This window comes from Acinonyx jubatus, chromosome A1 (assembly GCF_027475565.1).
Source record: "Acinonyx jubatus isolate Ajub_Pintada_27869175 chromosome A1, VMU_Ajub_asm_v1.0, whole genome shotgun sequence".
NCBI classification, from domain to species: Eukaryota; Metazoa; Chordata; class Mammalia; order Carnivora; family Felidae; genus Acinonyx; species Acinonyx jubatus.
Genome location: NC_069380.1, coordinates 11,727,494 through 11,752,065, shown reverse-complemented (window position 1 = coordinate 11,752,065; position 24,572 = coordinate 11,727,494). Strand labels below are relative to the sequence as shown.

The 24,572-nt window shown below is 34.3% G+C and overlaps 1 protein-coding gene across 8 annotated transcripts in view; it reads right to left on the bottom strand.

Moving 5' to 3' along the window:
• PDS5B (PDS5 cohesin associated factor B) overlaps positions 1–24,572 on the bottom strand; it is a 188,177-nt gene that overhangs the window by 32,040 nt on the left and 131,565 nt on the right. For all 8 annotated transcript variants that reach the window (XM_027064656.2, XM_027064657.2, XM_027064660.2 and 5 more), the window contains exons 20-23: positions 18,523–18,646; positions 15,742–15,900; positions 4,244–4,312; positions 2,547–2,683 (exon numbers count right to left, since the gene is read on the bottom strand). In XM_027064656.2, the coding sequence (XP_026920457.1) occupies positions 2,547–2,683; positions 4,244–4,312; positions 15,742–15,900; positions 18,523–18,646 (489 nt within the window). The remainder of the gene's footprint in view (positions 1–2,546; positions 2,684–4,243; positions 4,313–15,741; positions 15,901–18,522; positions 18,647–24,572) is intronic.

Genomic DNA, 24,572 nt, shown 5'->3' with positions numbered 1-24,572 from the left:
GAAGTCATTTAATTCTACATAAAATAGCTTTAGCCAAGATTAAAGCTTAGAATATATTTGTATGTTTAGCTAAAGTCTTCTGGTATGGATTTTTTTTGGTTATGTGTTTACTTATAGATTAGGCACAAAAATGTCCTAACTTGTTAATCAGTCAACTAAAACTAATGTGCTAAGTATAAAAGAAGAATGAAAGCAGGTGTAGCAGAAAACATCACAATTTTTAGAATTCAACTTTTCAAATATTACCAAGAAGCTCCTTTTAAATTTAAGAAAACTTCTGCTTAATGGGACACACCTCAAACATTAGCAAAATTTTTCTTTTTCTTTTCTTTTTTTTTTTTTTTATGATTTGAGAGAGAGAGAAAGAGTATGCAAGCAGGGGAATGGGGGAGAGGGGGAGAAAGAGAATCTGAGACAGGCTCCACACTCAGTCCAGAGTCCTGACGCAGGGCTCGATCCCATGACCCCTGGATCATGATCTGAACCGAAATCAAGAGTTAGATGCTCAACTGACTGAGCAACCCAGGCACCCCTAAAACATTAGTAAATTCTTAAATAGTAAATACATCTAAACAATTCTTCCTAATATAGTGATATATCAGATGAATTACACAGTAAATCCTGATTTACTGTGATTATTTTCACTTCAAGAAGCCACTGAGCCATCATTTTAATACCCTTAATGTATTTAAAAGACAAACTGACTCCCCATGTACTTTCACAGTAAAAGATTATTTAATATTCATAAAACAAGTATGTGTCTACCATATATACAGTGCTGAGAGTGACTTAAAAGACAAATTCTTGGTCTTCTACAATCTAATGACCTAACTGGCTTAAGACTCTCCTTTCTCTAAGGATTATGCAAAAATGCTGACTGAATGCATGTCAACATTTATAAGGTTCTAAAGTTACATGTCCTAGAGGTGCTATTCAGTTAATCAACAGCAATATTCCAAGTAGCTATTATGAGGTAATTCACTCGACCACCACTAAAGGAAATTCTGTTTTTCTTCTGGAGTTTATTTAGTGCAAATAAACACAAATAATTAAATTCAATATTTTACAACTAAGTTTTTGAAGACCAAATTTCTATATAAAGACTTGTTTTAAAAGTGAACCAATGTTACTCCTGAAATCATTGTTGCACTACATGCTAACTAATCTGGATGTAAATTAAAAAAAAAAAAAAAAAGGTGAACCAATGCAATTCACATATATTTGCAGAATTAAAACACACATTTGATTTCATTAAAGAATAACATGAATAAAAACAGGTGAGATGAAATCTAAATATGCACATGAATAGTGACTATTATAATAGCTAGACAAGACATTATAATGTCTTATGATTATAATGATTATAATCATTATCTCTTTTATTTATTTTTGAGAGTGTGCATGTGCCCACACAAGTGGGAGAGGGGGAGTGGGGGAGAGGGGGAGGGAGGGAGGGAAAGAGAGAGAGAGAGAGAAAGAAGAAGAAGAAGAAGAAGAAGAAGAAGAAGGAGGAGGAGGAGGAGGAGGAGGGGGAGGAGGAGGAGGGGAGGAGGGGAGGGAGGGAGGGAGGGAGGGAGAGGGAGAGGGAGAGGGAGAGGGAGACACAGAATCCGAAGCAGGCTCCAGGCTCTGAGCTGTCAGCGCAGAGCCTGACACGGGGCTCGAACCATGAACCGTGAGATCATGACCTGAGCTGAAGTCGGATGCTCAACCGACTGAGCCACCCAGGTGTCCCTATCTCTATTTTATAAATGAGGAAACAGACACACAAGGTAGTTAAAGTCATTTGCTAAAGGTCACCTAGCTAGTGAGTGGTGGTGCCAGGATTTGAATCCAGGCTCCAGGGTCCAATTTTTGAATCACTATACTCAACTACATATTTCAAACAAAACAAAGTGTATGTGTTTATATAATTTAATTTAAATCAAGTACATTTTTAAGTTTGCATATATTTAGATTTATAGTTCTGGACACAGATTCAATACCTTGTCTTCTACCCAGTGTGTTCTTTTTCCTTTAGACTTTAATAAGAATGGAAAACATCAATTACTGATTGGTACACTAGCCATTTCACATTTAGATATTCAAAAAAGTAAACATTTATTGTTTAAAATATTTACAATGTACAGCAACACCCTGCCCCAGACATATGACTGCCATTTTCAAATAACCACTGTATAAAAGCATATTATAATAAAAATATATGCACATCTCCATGGGAATACTAATTATTTTCTTAAAAAGAAAATGACCTTTAAACATTTACACAGGGGGGCGCCTGGGTGGCTCAGTCAGTTAAGCGTCCGACCTTGGCTCAGGTCATGATCTTGCATTTCATGAATTCAAGCCCCGCATCAGGCTCTGTGCTGACAGCTCGGAGCCTGGAGCCTGCTTCGGATTCTGTGTCTCCCCCTCTCTCTGCCCCTCCCCTGCTTGTGCTCTCTTTCTCTCAAAAAATGAATAAATGTTAAAAAACAAATTTTTTTTAAACATTTACACATGACATTGAAATACTGCACAAGAATTTTGAAATGATAATTACATACCTAATTTTCCCCTGTTCTGTCAAGTCTCCATCACTATGCAATATGGTAGTTAGCAATCTTAAGGTAGAAGTTCCTGATTTACTGTGATTATTTTTCATTCCAAGGAGCCATCGAACCATCATTTTAATAGCCTGAATCTATTTAAAAGACAAATTGACAAATACAACATTGCTACATTAAAAGAAAAAATTCTGTATCAACCTTCAAAAAAATGAAATGGTTTCAATGGATGCTTTTTAAGAAAAGGAAAGGAAAAAAGAATCATTCTTTTCTGCATATATCAAGATAACGGAATGCCTTAAAGATGTTTTACCCGCCCACCCATGCAACTGACGAATGACAGAACTAAAGACTAGTTCTTTTTGTTTAATGTTTCCCCATCATAAGCTTTACTCCTTAGACCCCATGGTAAATCATGCTAACTTTCTTAGTCAGAAAAGTTAAGTTCCCAACTACAAATTATATTCCATCTTTTGTGCTACATTTTATAATTATGAAGTACTTAAGTACTTTAAAATATGTTACTGCCTTTAATGTTTCCAACAACCCTTTTTGAAGAGGTGCATATTACCTCGTTTTCACTTATTATCTTAGTTTTTTACAGATCTATGGCTCAGGAGCTAAGTGGGTCTAGAACAATGGTATATGGCAGAAACTTTTCAGATCCCTCTCAAAGGGCATTTGTTAAGCATGAACTTAAGTGCAGGTCACCTGCCTTCTAGTCCAGTGCTGCCTGACTACACAAAACTGCTGCTTGAGACCAATGCTGAGAAAACAGGTTTATACTGGAACTAAAAGCACCAAGCATCATTCCACCAGCTGCAGAAACAGCATCAAAATCTGAAGCTGGAATAACGTGACAAAATAGTTCCTAATATAAAATGTAAACTAGTACACACATACACACACAACACGAACAGATTTATATGAAACACAACGAGAAAAACAGTATCTAATATATTTTTTCCTGGCAGTGGAATGAGATGTGGTCTACATTACAGACTGTAGATCCTTTTAATAAATACTCTCTACACTAGTGATGAATAATCTTTTATGTATTACTCCTACTTCAAGGAACAATGGGTTGAATTGTTTTTTAAATCAAAATAAAAAGTTTTATCAAGTCTCACAGAAAAGGTGAATAGTCTTCTCCTGGATGACCATCTTTACTGAATAGGAGAATGTACATGAGAAAACCAGCATGGTCTTTTCTAAGCAGCAACATGGAGGCAGTTTTAAACACTTTTTTTTTTTCTTTTCACATTAGATTATGTGCAGTTGCCCATGAGGCCTCAGGTTTTCATTACTGCTCTTTACTCTCAAAGCAGATGGAGGGCGCCTGGGTGGCTCAGTCGGTTGAGCGTCCAGCTTCGGCTCGGGTCATGATCTCACAGCTCATGAGTTCGAGCCCCACGTTGAGCTCTGTGCTGACAGCTCAGAGCCTGGACCCTGCTTCGGATTCTGTGTCTCCCTCTCTCTCTGCCCCTAACCCAGTCATATTCTGTCTCTGTCTCTCTCAAAAATAAATAAACATAAAAAAAAAATTTATAAAAGCAGATGGGATAATGTCATATAATAAATATAAACACTTGGATGATTGTAACAGTCATGTCTTTATAACAGGAATTTTAATACCTATAATGATAATACAATCTAGTGAATGTATTAAAATAAAAAGGTCTATGTATATCACTCACTTTGACCATTGTCTCAGGAGAAACTTCTTCATCTGGAACCCAAAGCTTAGTTGTCTTTTTTCCTGGGAGCTAAACAAAAATGAAGGACATTAAAACATAAATAAGAATTTTCATGTTTAATTAATACTTAGTGAATGAATGAAGTCTTTATCTTCTGCAGTGATGGTCATTATAGATGATTAACCTACCTCATCTATTTCTCAAAAAGGTTGACTTATCTTCACTAGCACCCACATATAGCACTTACACATCCATCAGCAGTTGATGCTTTGTAAGTGTGAGGAAGGACCAACTCTAACCACTTAAACATATGCTTCCTTACTTAGCCCTTTGAGACTAATGATTCAACTATTTAAGGCAGTTGGCACAGACTAGGATCAAACTCAACAAAGCCAAAAAGCAGTTCTTAAACAAGGGGTAAGATATATACAAAAAATTTTGACAAGAAAAATTAGGAAGGCTTGCAGTTGACTCTAAGGAAGAAAAAAACATGCATTAATATCTTCCTACCTAAATCCCACCAAAATGGCAACAGATACACAGCAGGGCTGGAAACCAAAAAGGGCCAAGGAGAAGGCCAGAACCTTAGAAAATTGAAAAACAAAAAATATACAGTAAAAAAATGAACAGAGCTAGAAGGTTTCCGTCTCCATAAAAGCACAGAAGGAAATATCCTCCAAAAAAGTTTGGGTGTTTTTTTGTTTTGTTTTTTTAAGCACAATCACAGAACAATCCTGAGATGACAAAGCACAGGCGTTGCAATACGTGTGAATTTACAGTGGCAGCCAGGGAACTAAAGTAAGATGACAAGAGAGCTGAACCCAATCTTGGATGACAGGAGTGATTTCCAGAGGGAGACTCAGAAACAGAACTCAAATGGCAGCTCAGGTAACTCTTGGGCAACAGGACAGGTGGTCCCAACATCCAGAAGGCAAACTTGTCAAACACATACAGCTTTCGGCTCACTTCGGTTGAGAAATGCCTTCAAAGTATAAAGTGGAAATAATGAAAAAGCAATCACATTAGAAATGTTCTGATGAAATTTCTGAACTAAGAATATCAAAAAGATCCCAAAGATTCCATGGGGAAACCTTCCAAAAAACAAGTGAAAATCAGATCAAGTTGAGATTTCTCAGCTGCCGAGACTAGATGCCAAAAAACAATTTTCTGAATTTTCTGCAGCCAAGTGCCCTGAAACATAGGATACCAGTACTCAAGAATAAGGGAAAATATATTTTCAGCAAGCTAAGACACAGAGAAAGTTTCCAAGTTATACACCATTTTGAAAGAATTATTCAAATATATATTCTACTAAAATATTTAATTCATAAGAAAAAGTCAATCAGTATATATTACAAAATAGAAAAAGTTATAAATAAAACCAACAGACTCTCAGATGGTTCAAAATAATATAAACCCCAAACAGATGCAATAAAATCAATGACAGAGTAAATGTACAACTAACAAGATGAAAAAATGTATCAGTCAAGATCAAAGGCATGAAATGGGATATGGATTTGATTGGGACACTGGTGTAAATAGGATACTGATGTGCTTTTTAAATCTTATAACACAGCAAGATATAAAATTCATGAACATCTGTACAACTAGCAGAATATCAAAATAAATCAAAACAAAAATGATTTAAAAAAAAGAGTAAAAGATAGAAAATGTCATCACCACAGAAGACTTGACTATATCACTTTCAAAACCTGATATATGAAGTGGGGATGAAAAATGGTAAGCAGAGGAAACACATATAGAAATATAAGGAAATTAGTAGAGCGATAAAATATTTAAGGATTAGAAATTTTCTCATTTCTAATAATCAAGACTGGCATTCTTCAGAAAAAAATAAAAATAAGGAGAAAAGAGTTTATTTAGCAAGAAAAATGAACAAAAGACTCAAACTATAAAATAATTCTCCAAATCACAACCACGAATATAATACAAAACTTAAAAAATCAAAGTACCTAAGTTTTACAAGAAAATTTTTCAAATTTTCTTTACAAAGAAAATTACAAAACTTTAAGGAAAGACACCCTGTAGATGAGCCAACAAAGCATCCGTAAAGAACAGAGGGTATAAACAATATAAGTGGTACAATGCAGAGGACTGGAAGAAGGAAAGATTACTCAATAATTTATGATGGGAAATTTGGTTGCCCTAATGGAAGAAAAAAGAAATGAAATCCTTAAAGTCACAGCATACAAACAAATGAATTAATTCCAGATGGATTAAATTTTTTTAATGTGAAAAGAAAACCTTAAAACTTTTAGAACATATGGGAGACTATTTTTGTAACACTAGAGTAGAGAAGGCTTTCTTAAAGATGTAAAAAGCACTAACTACAAAAGAAAGGAATAAATTTAGCTACATTAAAATTGATAATTTTTGTTCAAAAGACACCACACAAAGGGAGTAAAGACACACCATAAATGAGATTTTATGCATTTATTATCAAGATATTGCAACATATACCCAGAAAAGCATTAATGTGTGTTAAGATTACTTATAAAAGACAAAAAGCTCAGAAAAAAAGGCAAAAGACCTCAAAAGGAATTTCAGAAAGAGGCAACGTAAATAGTAACTAGACATAAAAACTTAATCAACAACCAGGGAAATGCAAATTAAGACCAGAATGAGTCTTAATGTATTTTCTAACTAATAAATGGGCAAAAGTGAAAAGATCTGACAATCCTGGGTATATATACTGCTAATAAAAAATAAGTTTTAACACTGATTTTGAAAAATAATTTGGGAATGAAAAGTTAAATGTGTGTATACACTGTGATTCATCAATTTCACTTGTATAACGATAACCTAGAGAAATTCTTGCTCATATGCAACAGGTGGCCTCTATAAGAAAATTCATAGGGGCACTGTTTCAGAGAGGAAAGAAATGGAAATATTCCAAATGTCCACTAAGAGAATACATGTAAGTGATTTCACACACTGATATCATAATGCAGAGTAATGAATGAAGTACAGCTAGATATAATAACAAGGATTATATGAAGAAACAAATGTGTAATGACAAAAGCAAATCAGCCAAGAATATATACGGTATAACTCAAACATACGGATTGAGCCCCACGTTGGGCTCCATGCTGACAGTGTAGAGCCTGCCTGGGATTCTCTCTTTCCCTCTCTCCCTGCCTCTCCCAGGCTTAGGCATTGGCTCTCTCTCTCAAAATAAACATTAAAAAAAAAAAAAAAAAAAAAAAAAAAGGAATAAGCAAAACTAAACAAGTATTTTAGAGATATACATGTGGTAAAGTGTTTTGTTTTAGTTGGGGAGTAATAGATCCCAATTCAACACAGTGGTTACCTGGGACAGAGAAGACACAGAAGGAAAGGTCTGGAGAGTAATAAACCAAGAGCTAACAATACATAAGTGTTCATTGTATTATTATAAAACAAGTTACAGAAATGTTAAATATATACAGATCAAAAATAACATTAAAATAAGACAAATTAATGGGTTAAAAAAGGTGAAAGTTCTGTTTCTGACAAAAGCTGATTAGACTTTTTGAACCATCTTCCTTGGAACAAACAGAAAGGTTAGATAACAGATCTTTTTTTAAAAAAAATCAGTTTTAAGGTGATAAAAGAGCTACCAAAGCAGTGAAAATTTGCAGGATAAAGTTTCAAAAGAAGAGAGAAATCAAGAGATTTGAGTCTGGCCCTAGGATTGCTTTTCTCATAAAAACTGTAACTGATTCTAAAAGGGAAAGAAACTGACAATTAAGCAATGTTTTCATCACTGTCACAGAGGTGGAAAGGAAAAAAACTGGAATTCTGGTCCCAATAAAGAACAGAGTCCCTATAAAACATGCTGAACATCTAGGTGGATCCCTAACAAATACACCCTACACCTAAAGGTGATCAGAAAAAGAATCACCCTGTCAGAAACTGAAGTCTAGCTTCCAAACAGTGCATTCTTGACTGGACCAACGTGATCTGACAACAGCTCAACTACCTATCAGCAGGAAAAATAAATCCTCTTCAGAAGAATTACAAAATTATTCAGAGCCTCAAATTATCTGTAACATTTTTCACACACAAAATCTACCACTCAATCAAAAATAACATGTACAGGGCACCTGGGTGGCTCAGTAGGTTGAGTGTCCAACTTTGGCTCAGGTCACGATCTCACAGTTTGGGAGTTTGAGCCTCACATCAGGCTCTCTGCTTTGGATCCTCTGTCCCCCTCTCTCTATGCCCCTCCCCACCTCTCAAAATAAATATTTTAAAAAATGTGCATAGGACAAGATTTTACCAAAAAGAGAAAAAACAAAACAGATAAGACAAAAAGAGCCACAGGTGATGTAGAAATTAAGGCTGATGTCAACATTAACATAATTAAAGAAGTTCAATAATTAAATGACAAGATAGAGAATTCTGACAGGGAACTAAAAGCTATACTAAAAACTACAGGGGGGCACCTGGGTGGCTCAGTGGGTTAAGTGGCTGACTTCCGCTCAGGTCATGATCTCATGTCTCATGAGTTCGAGCCCAATGTTGGGCTCTGTGCTGACAGCTCAGAGTCTGGAGCCTGTTTCGGATTTGGTGTCTCTGTCTCTCTCTGACCCTGCCCCGCTTGTACTCTGTTTCCCAAAAATAAACATCTAAAAAAAAAAAACTTAAAAAAAATTTTTTAAAGCTACAAATAAATTATAAAATTGAAATATACAATAAATGCAACTAAGAATTCAGTGCATGGGCTTAACACAGATTAAACAAATCTGAAGAGCAGGTCAGAAGAAAACAAAACTGAAGCATCAACAGGGAGAAAAGTATATGAAGGTGTCAAAAAAAACTGTCATAGTAAAATAAATTGTATGTTTACAGTGCATGATTAGAACTACAGTAAGAGAGGAAAGAGAATATGAAACAAAAATTTTTTAGAATTTATGCAAGATATCAAAGCTAAACATTCAAGAAGATCTACAAGCCCCAAGTAAGATAAATATAAAGAAAAGCACATCCAGACACACCTTAGTGAAACTGGAAACCAATGCAAAATAGAAAAAATTAAAAGCATTCAAAGCAAAAAGAAAATCTTCAAAGGAACAAGGCCATCAGCTGATTTCAAGAGAAAAGGTAAGAAAATGGAAGATGATGGTAAGGGGAGAAAACATACCTGTGTAGAATTCTAAACCTGGAGGAAATATCCTTTAAAAAAATCAAGGCAAAGAAAAGACATTTTCAGACAAATAAAACCCAAGAGACTGAATTCACAATAATCCACACTAAAAGAAATACTACTTTAATTCTTTAAGTAGGAAGAAAATCATCACATAAATAAAAAGGAATGAAAAACAAGAAAACAGGAAAAATATGTTGTAAATCTAAATAAATATTAACTGTATAAAATCACAACAGTAATGGTCCTATGTGTACAAGAGCACAAAAAGCATCAGGAAATGAAGGGAATTAAAGTATGCTAAAGTTCTTAAGAATACTGAACCTATTGTCCTGAAAGTTTAAAACAGACTCATTAATACTGGCCTTCAGTGAGTCAAGGAAGAATGTTGTAATCTCTAGGGCAACTACTAAAAGAAGAGGAAAATGTAAAAAACAAGTCAGTAAAGGGGAAAACAGAATAAAAATATTTGATCAAAAACAAGGAAAGAAAGAAGAGTAAAATGAATACGGAAATGACAGAACAAACTTAAGATAAAAATCAGATGGCAAATTAACCCAAATCACTATTTACATTACATATAAACAGACTACTCTAAATAAAAGACGAAGTTGAAAGAATATACGCCAGGACGAGATTCACTGTAGTGTCCTAGTTATGTCATTTAGATGAAGTTTTCAAGTCCTCTACTGATTACCAATAGTCCATCTTCCTCTCTAAGACTGAGAAGAAGATAAAAATGTCAACTATCACCACTTCTATTGTTTTGAAGGTCCTGGCCAAGGCATGAGGAAGAAAAAGAAATAAAGAGCATTAAGAATGGAAAAGAAAAAATTAAAGCTGTCTCGATGAACAAATGACATGACTGTGAAAAGAGAAAACCCCACAAATGCAAAAACTAACTGGTAGAATTACAAACTGCCTTTAACAATACCCTAGGATAAAAGTCAATATAAAAGAGAAGAAACTTTACATCCATATCCCAACAATATACAGTTAGCAGGTAAATATTAAAAAGCATATTATCTACAATAGCATCAAATAACATAAAATGCCTAGGAACATAGTTAAGAAAGATAAGACATCCACACAAAAATTTAAGAAACCTTATCCCGGGAAATTGAAGACTAAGACATATACCATCTTCGTGAAATAGAAAGCTCAGATTATAAATCCATGTTCACTGAATGAAAAGTGGTATTAAAATGATGATGAATAAAATTTGTAACTCAACATAATACCTATCAAAATTCCAGCCAGTTAGGGTGAAGTATAGGGAGAACTGACAAGCTGATTCTAAAATTTAGATAGAAATGCAAAAGGCTAACAATAGCCAAAACAATCTTGAAAAAGCTACTAATGACAATAAGGAAGCAGCAGTAGTAGCAGCAGCAACAGCAGCAGTTGTCATTAAAGACATTTGGAGGACTTATGTTACTAGATATCAAAACTTGTCAAAGCAATCTTGAGAAAGAACAACAAAACTGGAAGCACCATGCTCCTTGATTTCAAGCTATACTAAGCTATAGTAATCAAAACAGCATGGTACTGGCATGAAAACAGACAAAGAGATCAACAGAATAGAGAGCCCAGATGTAAACCTGTGTGTGTGTGTGTGTGTGTGTGTGTGTGTGTGTGTGTGCGCGCGCTTCTAGTACAGTCACACAATCTATGACACAGGACACAAGAATATACAATGGGAAAAGGACAGTCTCTTCAATAAAGAGTGTTGGGAAAACTGGACAGCTACATGCTATCTTACGCCACATATAAAAACAAATTCAAAAGGGAAAAAGTTTAAATAAAAGACCTGAAATCATAAAACTCCTAGAAAACACAGGCAGTAAGCTCTTTGACATTTGTCTCAGCAGTAACTTTTTGCAAGAGACTCCCCAGGCAAGGGGAACAAACACTAAAATAAACAAACGGGACTATACCAAACTAAATATCTTTTGCACAGCAAAAGAAATTGCCAACAAAAAGAAAAGGCAACCTACTGAATGGGAGAAGATACTTGCAAATCATACAACAGATAAGGGGCTAATATCCAAAATATATAAAGAATTTACACAACTTAGTATCAAAAACACAACCCAATTAAATAATGGGCAGAGGAGTTGAATAGATAATATCTCCAAAGAAAACATACAGAGGACACATGAGAAGATGCTCAGTGTCCCTAATCATCAACGAAATGCAAATCAAAACCAGAATGAGATATAACCTCGCACTTATCAGACTGGCTAATATAATATCAAAGATACATGGAATAGACTGATAATTGACAAAGGAAGGGGTAGGTGGGCAAAATGGCTGAATGGGGTCAAAGACACAAACTTAGTTATAAAATAAATAAGTCAGGGAATGTGATGTACAGCCTGGTAACTACAGTTAGTAATGCCATATAGTGTATATTTGATAAGTTGCCAAGATCTTAAAAGTTCCCACAGGGGGGAAAAATGTAACTGTGTGGGATGGATATTAACTAGGCTTTTCGTGGTGATCATTTCAAAGTATATAAAATACTGAATCATTACACTGCACACATCTAAATAATGTTACATATCAATTATATCTCAATTAAAAAGTTAAAGGACAACTTAAAAGACAACCTAAAAAATGGGAGAAAATATTTGCAAACCATGGATCTGACAAGAGAATTGTGTCTAGAAAGTATAAAGAACTTTCACTACTCAACACAGAGCCCTAAAAAAATGGGCAAAAGACACGTATAGTCTTTGCTCCAAAAGATACACAAATGGCTAATAAGTACATCAAAAGATGCTCAATATCATTAGAGAAATGCAAATCAAAACCACAGTGAGATGCCACTTCACACCCGTTAGGATGGCTATAATCAAATTAACAGAAAATAGGAAGTTGGCGAGGATGTGGAGAAAACTGGAAGTTTCATACAGTGCTGGCGGGAAGGTAAATTGGTGTAGCCTCTGTGGAAAATAGTTTGTCAGTTTCTCAAAAAGCTAAACACTGGGGCACCTAGGTGGCTCAGTCAATTGAGAGCCCAACTCTTTATTTCGGCTCAGGTCATGATCTCAGGGTTATAGGATTGAGCCTGGTGTCAGGCTCTGCACTGAGCATGGGTCTGCCAAAGATTCTCATTTTCTCTTTCTCTTTCTCTCTTCCCCCTTTGCCTCTCTCCCCATCTTGAGCACTCTCTAAAATAAAAAAGTTAAACACAGCATCACCATATAATCTAGCAAAGGTATATACCTAGGAAAATACCCAAAGAACTAAACACAGGTACTCAAACAAATACCCAGCCATAAAATTCATAGCAGCACTTTTCATAATATTCAAAAGGTGGGAATAACCCAAATGTCCATCACTGAATAAATGGATAAACAAATTGTGATAAATACATACAGCAGAATATTATTCAGCCATAAAATGGAATGAAGTACGGATGTATGCTACAACATGAACCTCAAAAAGATTATGCTAAGTGACAGAAGAAAAACACAAGAAGTCACATATTGCAGGATTCCATTTATAGGAAATATTCACAACAGTTAAATCCATTAAGACAGACCGGAGACTGGTGGTTGCCCAGGGCTGGGGAAATGTGGTGTGACTGCTTAATGAAAATGATGTGGAACTAGACAGAAGTGGCGGTCACACAAAATTGTCAATGTACTAAATAAAATGTGACTGAATTGTATACTTTGAACAGCTAATTTTACATTATGTGAATTTCATCTCAATTTTTTTTTTTAAATGCAGCAAGGAAGACAGTCTTTTCAATAAATGTGAGTTGAGTCAGATGGAAATAAAGAAAATGAATCTGGATAGTAATCATATACCATATATAAAAATCAATCCCAAGTAGACTTCAGAGTGTAATGTGTAAGTTAAATAAATAAAGCTTCTAGAGCAACACTGTCTAACAGAACTTTGAAATGGCAGAAATGTTCTGGGCTGTTCGACACTAGCAGTATGTGGCTAGTGAGCACTTGAAATGTGTGACTAGGTTTACAATTATATTTAAACTTAAATTTATATAGCTACATGTGGCTAGAAGCTTGTATATTACCATTGTTCTAGAAAATAATACAGGGAATATGTTCACAACCTTGGAGTAGACAAAAAAGACAAGTACTAAAAAGAAAATAATAAAATGAGTTCTGTTAAAATTAAGAACTTCTGCTCCTCAAAAAACACCATTAAGGGGGCGCCTGGGTGGCTCAGTTGGTTAAGCGTCCGACTTCGGCTCAGGTCATGATCTCACAGTCCGTGAGTTTGAGCCCCGTGTCGGGCTCTGTGCTGACAGCTTGGAGCCTGGAGCCTGCTTCGGATTCTGTGTCTCCCTCTCTCTCTGACCCTCCCCCATTCATGCTCTGTCTCAAAAATAAATGAACATTAAAAAAAAAAATTTTGTTTTAATTAAAAAAAAAAAAAAACACCATTAAGAGAGTGAAAGGCATGTTACAAAGTGGGAAAAGAGATTTGCTAACCATATTGCCAACAAGATACATGAGGAAATCTTACAAATGAATATAAGAGACTGACAATTTAATAGAAAAATGTGGAAGATGCTTGAGCAGACACTTCACTAAAGAGGAGAACCAAAATGTCAATACAAATATGAAAATGTGCCTAAGGGCATATCATTCATTACACTTCATAAAATGACTAAAATGTTGAAGACTGCCATACTAGTACAGTCAAGGAAATGGTACAACTAGAACCCTCATTCAGCATATATAAGAATATTAGTTGGTATAATCATTTTGAAAAACAATTTGGCAAAAAAAGAAAGAAAGAAAAATAATTTGGCAAATTTTACTAAAACAACTTATACATACTTATACTCTAAGATACAGCATCTAAAAAAGAAATTCATACATAAGTGCACAAAATGATATGTAAAAGAGTATTTGTAATAGCGGTATGCATTTAACACCAGAAGTAACTTAGGTGTTTAGCAACAGAGCAGATACATGGCATACACAAACAATGGAATACTATACAGCAACAAACATGAACAAACCATTGCTATATACACCAGGATGGATTCATCTAACAAATGTAATACTGAGTTAAGAAAAAGTCAGACATAAAAAATTTACTCTACATAATTCCATTTATAAACGTTCAAAAACAGGTAAAACTAATCTTTGGTGTTAGAAGTCAGGATTATGGTTATCTTCTGGGAGAAGGGAAGGTTAATAACAAGAAAAAGACACAGGGGCTTTGGGAGTCTGGTAAATTTCTACTTCTTTGCCTGGATTGTCAGCTGGTCAAAAATGCTAACTTTGTGAAACCTTAATGAACCACACCCTTAAAAAGTATGCACTTTTATCTCAACAAAATTTCTGCATTAAAGAAAACAAAACAAAGTAAGGATATCAAACTTGAAACACATGATTAGCATACATAACCGAAAGAACATATGAAATACTGTACTTGGGGAGAAGAAAAGTGAGAGACATAGCTGAAGAACACAGCCAGGGACAATGGTAATTAACACAGGCCTTTGGTCTCCAAATTACAGGGCTCTGGTCAACTAAAGTTAAATAGCCACAAATCATTAGAGATCTAATACATACAATTATCTTGACTATTATCTCCCAAAACTATTTTTCCATAATAAATCAGTTTAAAAGTATTAATAGTATATTAAAGTATATTAATAGAAGATAATGATGAATATGAAACATGTAAGTAATATAGCTACACACTGCAAGGTTTATAACTATATTTTAAGAGGGGAAACTTTATCTTATACTTCTTTTAATTCTCCAAAGAACCTAGTACAGTGCTGAGCACACAGCAGCCACAAAACTGGTTACATAAGTGTCTGCACATGCATGTTTATATGTGTGTGTATACATAAATACGCACACACATGCATAAAATGCCACATGACTATAAGGAGTCAATTCTCCCAGACTCAAACATGCCCTACCCCAAATACTCACAAACTGAAGACAGACAAAATCACTTAGTTCTTTCCTAATGTTTTCTCCTAGTGCTCTTAATTCTCTACTGTATGGAGGGAAAGAAACAACTATTGTCATGACAACCATAATGTGACCTAGCTTGTCAGTCTTCACGTTTTTAAAAATAGATATCATTATAAAAATTAATCCACTATAAAGCTGAAAGAAAATCAAATGATATTTTGTATTTATCAAGGAATGTATTGCAGGTTACATGCATATGCTCAACTAAAGACATGTTTCAATGCCTCTAGTTCTACTGGAGATAACAGCATGTTAAAAAGATAGGAAAACCTCAAAGAAAGCAGCCAAATGGAAGTGTTATTTACAACATTTCACTTTTAGAAGATAACAATGTGAGGAACACAGGTCTAAAAAATATAAATTACCCGATCATTCATGAGAAGATCTTTCACAATGAAAGTAGCTACTAAAGACTTCAAAGGAGCAGCAAACTGATCAGGTGCAAGGAGAGCGATATGCCCAATGGTAACCAATGGTGTTATGAGATGTTCCAGGTTGCTTGGATCTAGGCTCTTATGCAGAGGCTGAAAATGAGAAAAGGAAAACATATTCAACTCTATAAATATGTAAATGAACTATTCACATATTTCATGCTCAAATCAAAAAAACCTATAGAAGCTTCAATACATATACATGATGTAAGTAGTAGCTCAAGCTTATATTTAAACTATAGGTTATTTATATCTAAAAGGCATCACATTTAATTATTTTCAGTTTTGCCCAAGTCATATTTTAGAAATAGGTAAAAAAAATTTCAGCATGGGAGAATCATATTATGTATTGTATATTTTATGATCACATAGATGAATATGTTAGAGACTGGCAGTGTTCACCAATATCCACTTCTGTTCTACTTCCTGCATGGCTACACATGCAGCTTCTTCTGCAGTTAGATGAGAATATGTGAAAAAGCACTGGTTATTAACAGATTGGGGGTAAAAGTGAGGTGTGCAATCCCCGCACTGAAGCAAGTATGAGAAATGTATCTTCTCCATATTCTCTCTTTACTCACTGACAGGCTTACTACCAAGGTTCCAGTGGGACTAAAAAGAGAAGCCATTTGTCAAAAAAAGTCTGTGTGTCTATAAACTGTTGATTAGAATGCAATCCAAACACCCAACTGGGCATTTTTTCAGGAGCAAGAAATAAACTTTATTATATAGAGTCACATGCATTTTTGTGCATTTTTATACCATCAACTATTAAGTGCCACAACTAAGAGAATTATTTTTATTATTCTGATAGAAAACTCAAACATTAATACATATTTTGCCATGACAAAAGAATGAGACTCCTCGTATATCCATGTAGGATAATACCTAAAATGTTTTGTTACAATTTTAAAATAGGGAAATCCCAAGAGTGACTATAGTAGACTATCACTTATAGCATAAGCAGAGAGGGAAAGGGACAAAATCTATGTGTGTGATTTTGTGTGTGTTGTGTGTGTGTGTGTGTGTATTATGTGTATTATGAATAAATACTCTTGAGAAAAGTGTATTAGAAACTGGTAACACTGGTTACCTCTGGGAATGAGAAGTGGGTAGCTGGGGATACGGGGCTGAGATGGAGGAGAAAACTTATTATTTTACTACTTACTATTTGGATTTGTTTTGTATCTTTTGATTTGTAAACAAGTAAATAGATTATTAAAATTTTCAGTGACACTTTTAATAAAGAGTTGATGCTGTCCTCCCATGCTGAACACCAAGAATTCTAGGCTTGAAAAACAATATTAAACTGTTCTTCCCCTAAAATATCGGGTCAATATAAGGTTTCATTTGGCCAAAAGTATATTTAAATGAGTTTACTTCTCGCTATTCTTGATGACTTCCCTCAATACTTCCATTGTACACCAAAATGCCAGATTCTTTGTATTATAAATGAAAATCTGATCATGGGGGTTTTTCAATAATGAGTGTGACAATTTTACAAAATAAGGTAATAAAATCATTTCTAAGAAAGCAAAATTAATAGACCCTGGATTAACAGTAATCTCATAAAGGCCAGATACCTCTATGAAACCTTTTCTCAGAAGGTAGCCAACCTATACATTATAGCAGAAGGATTACAGGTTAGGTTATGGTAAAGATAAAATAAAATATCAGAGAAAAAAATAAATAAAATACCAGATATATAATATCAAAATGAAAATAAAAGTACATAACAAATTCAAGTTATTATTAACGTTATCTTGCTCTTTATCACCATTGAAAGGAATAGAAAGGAGACTAATCAAGAAAAACAAAAGCTTTCTAAATCAACATGAATTCATTAAAGTCATTCTCATACATAAAAAAAACAGACTACAAAAAATGCCTCCACCCCAAAAGGCACAAAATTAAAAATAAATTATTTGCTATATACAGCAAAGACAATGTTTGATAAAGACAACTACTTTTCTTCCTTGTTCAGGTCTTTAGCATTATACATGAAGATTTGAAAAGGTTACCATAAATGTTTCAAAACAGGGATAACAAGTCAAAGTTTTTATGGTGAAGTAGCTTCAGCATACTTTCCAAACTGCTTTGATTTCATTCAAGGTTCCTGTACTATGTAAAAATGCTAAATATATAGTAAGAATACTAAAGATAGCCCCAGATTATAGTAGATTAAAATAAAATGCAATGCTTAGAAAGGGAAATAGTAATTTCTATTTAATAAAATAGAAAAAATAATATGAAATATGTATTTAAAAAACAATTTAATCTGTATAAAATTAGGTCAGTGATTATCTAAGTATAAATCTATTTGTACTTTATATTACCAATTAGAATTGACAAAACTCCACAAACTTCAGCAGTATCTCGTAAACAGAACTCTAATTTTTAAACCTATAAACTGACAGAATAATCAGTACTGATTATCACTAAGTACGATTTTATATATAGTTACTTATTAATGAAAAAGCTACCGAAAATTACGATATAATTGTTTGCTTTCTGAATTTAAGTTAGTACTAAACATCTAAATAATCAGATATTTTCATATTTTAACCACTCATCAATATTGATTATACTGATTCAAATCCTGAAAACATACTATAAAATGATGCATCTCCAAATGTGAACATTCTATAAAATCATTAATATGTGTTTTTTAACTATAATATATGAAACAAAAAAAAAATTTTTTTTTCTCTTTACCTCAAATATCTGTGCAAACTGGGTCTCTTTACTAGAAAATATCGCATGGATACAATGAATGGCGTATTTGGCTTGACGGGGGGGTCCTTTTTTAGATTTGTGATGTAACACAGGAAGCAAAGCTCTAAAGAAAACAAAAAATGAAATTAAAGAAAAATAGTAAACCAGAAAAATCAGCAAGACTCCACCAGATACTTTACCATTTGTATTTTTTAAGTAATGTTTTGTAAGAACAAAAAAATCTACTTGAACTCATTTTTAACTGTCTCTAATTCTGCTTTATAAACATCTATATTAAGAATACAGTCCAAATGCAAGAGTTTTTTTCTTTTTACTTAACAATTCTAAATACAAACATGGATGGCGACCCATTTCTTCTTAATGTCATTCCCATTAGCTTCTTCTCTTTTATTCTCACAGCTATCACTCCCGCTAAATTGTTGCCACCTTATACAACATGTAAGACCACTATAATGGGACCTAAATTTTTTCAAGTCCCTTTCTTCTTCTGATTCATTTTTCATTTTATACCAGGACAACCTACATAACAGGAAATCGGATTATAAAACCTATACAAACTAAGTACTATGTGCTGGGCACTATTAAAAGTCCCAAAATGCTTGCCTTCATGCTACCAGCATATTTTGGACAAGACAAACAATAATACATAAATTAGCAAAATATGTGTTACGTCAAGTTGGGATAACTTCTGTGGAGGAAAAAAAGGAAAAGAAAGAAGACAGGATAGGGAGTGAGGAGAGGTGTGTGAGTATTATAATTTGAAAGAGGGTGGTTACAGAAGACCCTGCAGATAAAGTAACATTTGAGCAGAGTTCTGGAGTAAGTCATGTAGCTGGAAGAAGGTTCAGGTATCATATCATTACACAACACAAAAACTTAGAAAGAATAATGAATAAAGCAAGATCTCTTAGCTCAACTATTCAAACATCTCACAGTGAAAGCAACTTCTGAATCTACCTCCTTGCTCAATACCAACCCAGGGCCCAAATACTAAGAATTCATAGATACAATAATTCATCAACAGTAATAGAGTATCACAAAAGACACCAACAGTAAAATATAATAAAAAGACAAGTGATAAATTGAGGGGAAATTCTACATTTTGTTTCACAAAGGGTTAATATCCTTAATGTAAGGAGCGTCTACAAATATAGAATGAAATGACAAGCAATATCATGGACAAATGGGCTGGACATAAAATAAAGTTTTTCAAAAGTAGATATACAGGGGCACCTGGGTGGCTCAGTAGTTAAGCATCTGACTTCAGGTCAGATCATGATCTGAGAGAGTTCGAACCACGCATCGGGCTCTGTGCTGGCAGCTCAGAGCCTAGAGCCTGCCTTGGATTCTGTGTCTCCCTCTCTCGGTCCCTCCCCAACTCACGTGGGTGTTCTCTCTCTCTCTGTCTCTCTCTCTCTCCCTCCCAAAAATAAATATTAAAATAAGTAGATATTTATGTGTGATAGAGATGTGTGAAAAGACGTTTACTTTCACTCATTTACAAACAATTAAAAACATACAAATTAAAAGTTCACATGATGAGGGCATATCTGAAATGGGATTCTCTCCTACTTTAAACAAGCAGAAAACAGATAAACATGTTAAAGGTTTTGGACACAGGACAACAGGCAGCATATGACTGTAATCCCTAAAAGATGGAAAATAAACTACAAGAGGCCTACATCTATCCTCACTTGCTGCCTGCAGGGCTCCAGACTGCCATGTAAGGAGAAGTAACCCAGTAAGAATCTGGTGGTAGCATGGAGTTGAGGGAGACCGAGATGGGAGCTGAAGCAGCTATAATTTCTAGGGCAGAGTTCCACAGAGGAGTGAGCTACAAAGACAGCAAGAAAGCTTGAATTCTGGAGATCCACAGAGGGGTGTCGCAAGTCACTGACTGAATAATAATCAGTGCCATGCATGAGGAAGAAAAAAACTACCTGAGACCAGGAAAAGAACACTGGAAAGCAATAAGCCAAGAAATTCCCTAATGCACCTGGGGCTGCTAGTAATTCAGGTCTCCACCAGCCACAGTGGAAAGACCTTGTAATACATAACGAGGAAAACAAATTCATCAATAGAAATAGTCCCAGAAATGGCACAGGTGACAAAATTAGCAAAGACATAAACAGCTGTTATCAAGATGCTCCATATGCCCAAGAAAACATGAACATGAGGACAGAAATGAAACACATAAAGAAGACCCAAATGCAACTACTATGAAAAATACAAAACCTGTAATGAAAAATATACCAATAGGATCAAAAGTAGATTATATGTTACAGAAGAAAACATCAGTGAACTTGAAGACATAGCAATAGCAACTATGCAAAATAAAACCAGAGGGAAACAAGGACAGAAAAAAAAAAAAAAAGAACAGAGCATCAGTGACCTGTAAGACAGTATCAAGTAGTCAAAAATACATGCAACTGGAGTCCTAGAAAACAAAGAGGTGAGGAGGGGTGAACAGAAAAAAATATCTGAAGAGATAGTTGCCACAATTTTTCCAAATCTGATGGGAAAAAGACCCATAGTCCCCCAAATCTCAATAAGCTGCAAGGAGAAGAAGCATAAAGTAAATCATTCCAAGACATGCCATTATCAATTTGGTAAAAACAGTGATAAAGAAAAGAAATCCTAAAAATAGTCTGAAAAAAAATACACATTACATATGCAAAAACAATATATACAGAGGAATACTTTTCATCAAAAACTATGCAATCCAGAAAATAATGCAGTGACATCTTTTAGGTACTAAATGAAAATAAACTGCCAATCTAGAATTCTACTGAGAAAAAATACCTTTCAAGAATGAAGGCAAAATAAAGATTTTTTTCAGAGAAAGAAAAGCTGAGATAATGAATTACAAGCAGAACTATACGATAAGAAATAAAGTTATTCTAGAAGAAAAATGATACCAGATGAAAATACAGATATCTAAAAAATGAAGAGTGACAGAAATGGTAAATGTGTGTGTACCAATAAATCTATCACTGTTAATCCAAGACTTATCAAACTGTTTAGAGCAAAAATATCAACACACTGTAGAATTTATAACATATTCAGAAACAAAATATGCCAACAAAAGCTTAGAGGGGGAAGGCATGGAGATATACTGTTGCAAAGCTTTTATAATATACATTAAGTGATATAATTTTATTTGAATGTAGATTATCTCCAGTAGTGAAGATAACAAAACAAACGAGCAAAGGAAGAAAAGAGAGCAACAAACCAAGAAACAAGAAACAGACTCCTAACTATAGAGAACAAACTGATGGGTTAAATAAGGTGACAGGGATTAAGGAGTGCACTTGTGGTGATGAGCACTGTTGCATGGAGGTGCTGAAGCAGTATACTGCACACCTGAAACTAACATTACACTGTATGTTAACTGGAATTTAAATACTTTAAAAAACAATTAAAAATAAAATAAATACTCAGTTAATCCCAAGGAGGGCAGAAATAGAGGGAAAGGAGAACAGAGAAAAGACAAAACAAAAATAAAGATGGCAGCTTAAATCTAACTATATCAATAATTACACTAACCATAATGGTCTAAATATTCCAACCAAAAGTTTGTCAAACTGGATTAAAACAACCAAAACCAAAACAAACCAACAAAAATGTAACTAAACAAAGACTAACCTGTAGGATATTTAAAAGAAACTCATTTTAAATATCAAGTCCCACAAAGATTTAAAGTTAAAAAAAAAAAAAGGCAAACAACATGACTTGCAAACACTGATATAAAAAAAAAGTAGAAAGTAGAAGTGGTTATGCTACTCTCAGACAATAACTGCAGAACAAGGACGATGACCAGGAAAAAGAGACACAATCATAACAACACAGACTTGACAAGGCTGTGGGGAATCAGGTACATTTGTATACTGCTGGTGAGAATGCAAAACGTTATAGCCACCATGGAGGGAAATGTAGCAAAATCTAGCAAAATTATATATGCATTTACTCTGATAAAAAGCACAAATAACTACTTAAATATGGAATAACTATCAGTATGTATCAAAAGACAAAAGCAAGGTGGAGGAAAGTGTGTACAGCGTACTTTATCATTTATCTGTCAAAGGGGGCATATGAATACACATACATATACACACTGAAACACACCCAGACAGACATGCATAGAGGACTTTTTTTTTTCCAAGTTTATCTAAAGGTAAAAAGGAATAGGTAGACAGATGAGAAACTGAAGCTAGACTTCTTGGAATATATTTTGCTTTCAGAACTCTCTTCAAAACCAGTGAATATTTCATATAACTTAAAAATTAAATTAAATTTTAGGAGCTCCTTGCTGGCTCAATCAGTAAAGCATACAACTCAGGGTTGTGAGTTCGAGCCCTACGTTGGACACGAAGCCTACTTAAAATTAAAAGATATTTTTTAAATTTTATTTTAAAAGAGCAAACTTAAAAAAAAAATAAAACAAACAGGAGCACCTGGGTGGCTCAGTCAGTTAAGCGTCCAACTTTTGCTCAGGTCACAATCTTACCTTCAGTTTGAGTCCTGCATCAGGCTCTGTGCTGAAAGCTCCGAGCCTGGGGCCTGCTTCCGAATCTATGTCTCCCTCTCTCTCTGCCTTGTCCCACCCCTCACTCTTTCTCTCTCTCAAAAATAAACATTAAAAAAAGTAATAAAATAAAGCAAATGAACAAAAGTATGTATCCATTTGGTGGCGTAACTACACAAAAAAGAATCATTTTAAGTAACTGTGAAATAGAGAAATTTGACTGTAAATCCCTAATGTGATACATACCTTAAAGATAACAAGTCAACAAACTTAACTCTTTTTAGGAGTAACATTGGTAGTGCTACTGCCATTTCTGAGACTGTTAGGTATTTAATATGGCATAATTCAAATGAGTTAATATGTAATACCATGATTTTATCATCCTGTGTTATCTAAGTTGGGGAAAAAGAGATACAAATGTAAAATTGAAGAGATTCTGTAAAAATACTGTAGCCCTGAGTTAGAACTGGAATAATCAATATAAACACACAATGCATTTTATCTTCCAGAAAGACTTTCTTTTTTTTTTTTTTTTTTTGCTATGTCCGCTGAATTGTCTTAAAAACTGACCCACACACTAGGCATTAGTACCCACAAGACTCACATTATGATCATCTTAATAACATTCCCATTAAAAAGAACCAGGGCTCTTTAGAGAAATGACTGATTTCAGGTGTGGGACATGTAGAAGATGGGCCTGGAACAAATTGTCACATCGGAATTGTTAAGAAACTACAGAGATTAGTGGAGCTGTTCAAAGGGACTCAAAGGTCAACTTAAATAGGCTCCCGGATATAGATGGGGCAATATGAGCATCAGTGACAAATTGTCAATTTGTCAAATATGTGTAAATTCATGGGTTTATAACGGTTATTTTAAAAAGACAACAACAGTTAATTCGTCGTATTTGAAGGAGGCTAGTAAAATCACTATTTTGAACACCGTTCAATAACTTAAAAAAAACGAAGCATTTAACCTGCCTTTCCTGAACAGATGTAACATTGGGGAACCAGAGAATAGATGAGAAGTTCCTCTTTACGAAAGTATTCAGCTAGTAACTGAAGAAGGAATGACAGAACATCACCTCTGATCACTAAGCAACAACCGACAGAGGGGCATACCACCATCTATAAAGTGGTCCTCTGACAACAAAAAAGTTGACTGGAATCCAATCAGGCCTCTGGATTTAACTATAACCTTACAGAAAATATAAGAAACCCATTAAAATATGCCAAAGGCATACAATTAGCAAAAATCGGTCTATGTGAAACTCTGCAAGAGAAACCTGGTTTATCAAACACAAAGAAAGAAATGAGGCACTTTAATAAATGCATCTACAAATAGCATTATGGATCTTGATTTTTAAAAAGTTACTATTTTTGAGAAAATTAATTGGATATTAACATTAAGCAACTAATGTCACCTATGTTTGTGAGAAAGGTATTATGTTTATTTTTAAGAGCTCTTATCTCTTAGAGATACTTAGATGTATAGATAAAATGAT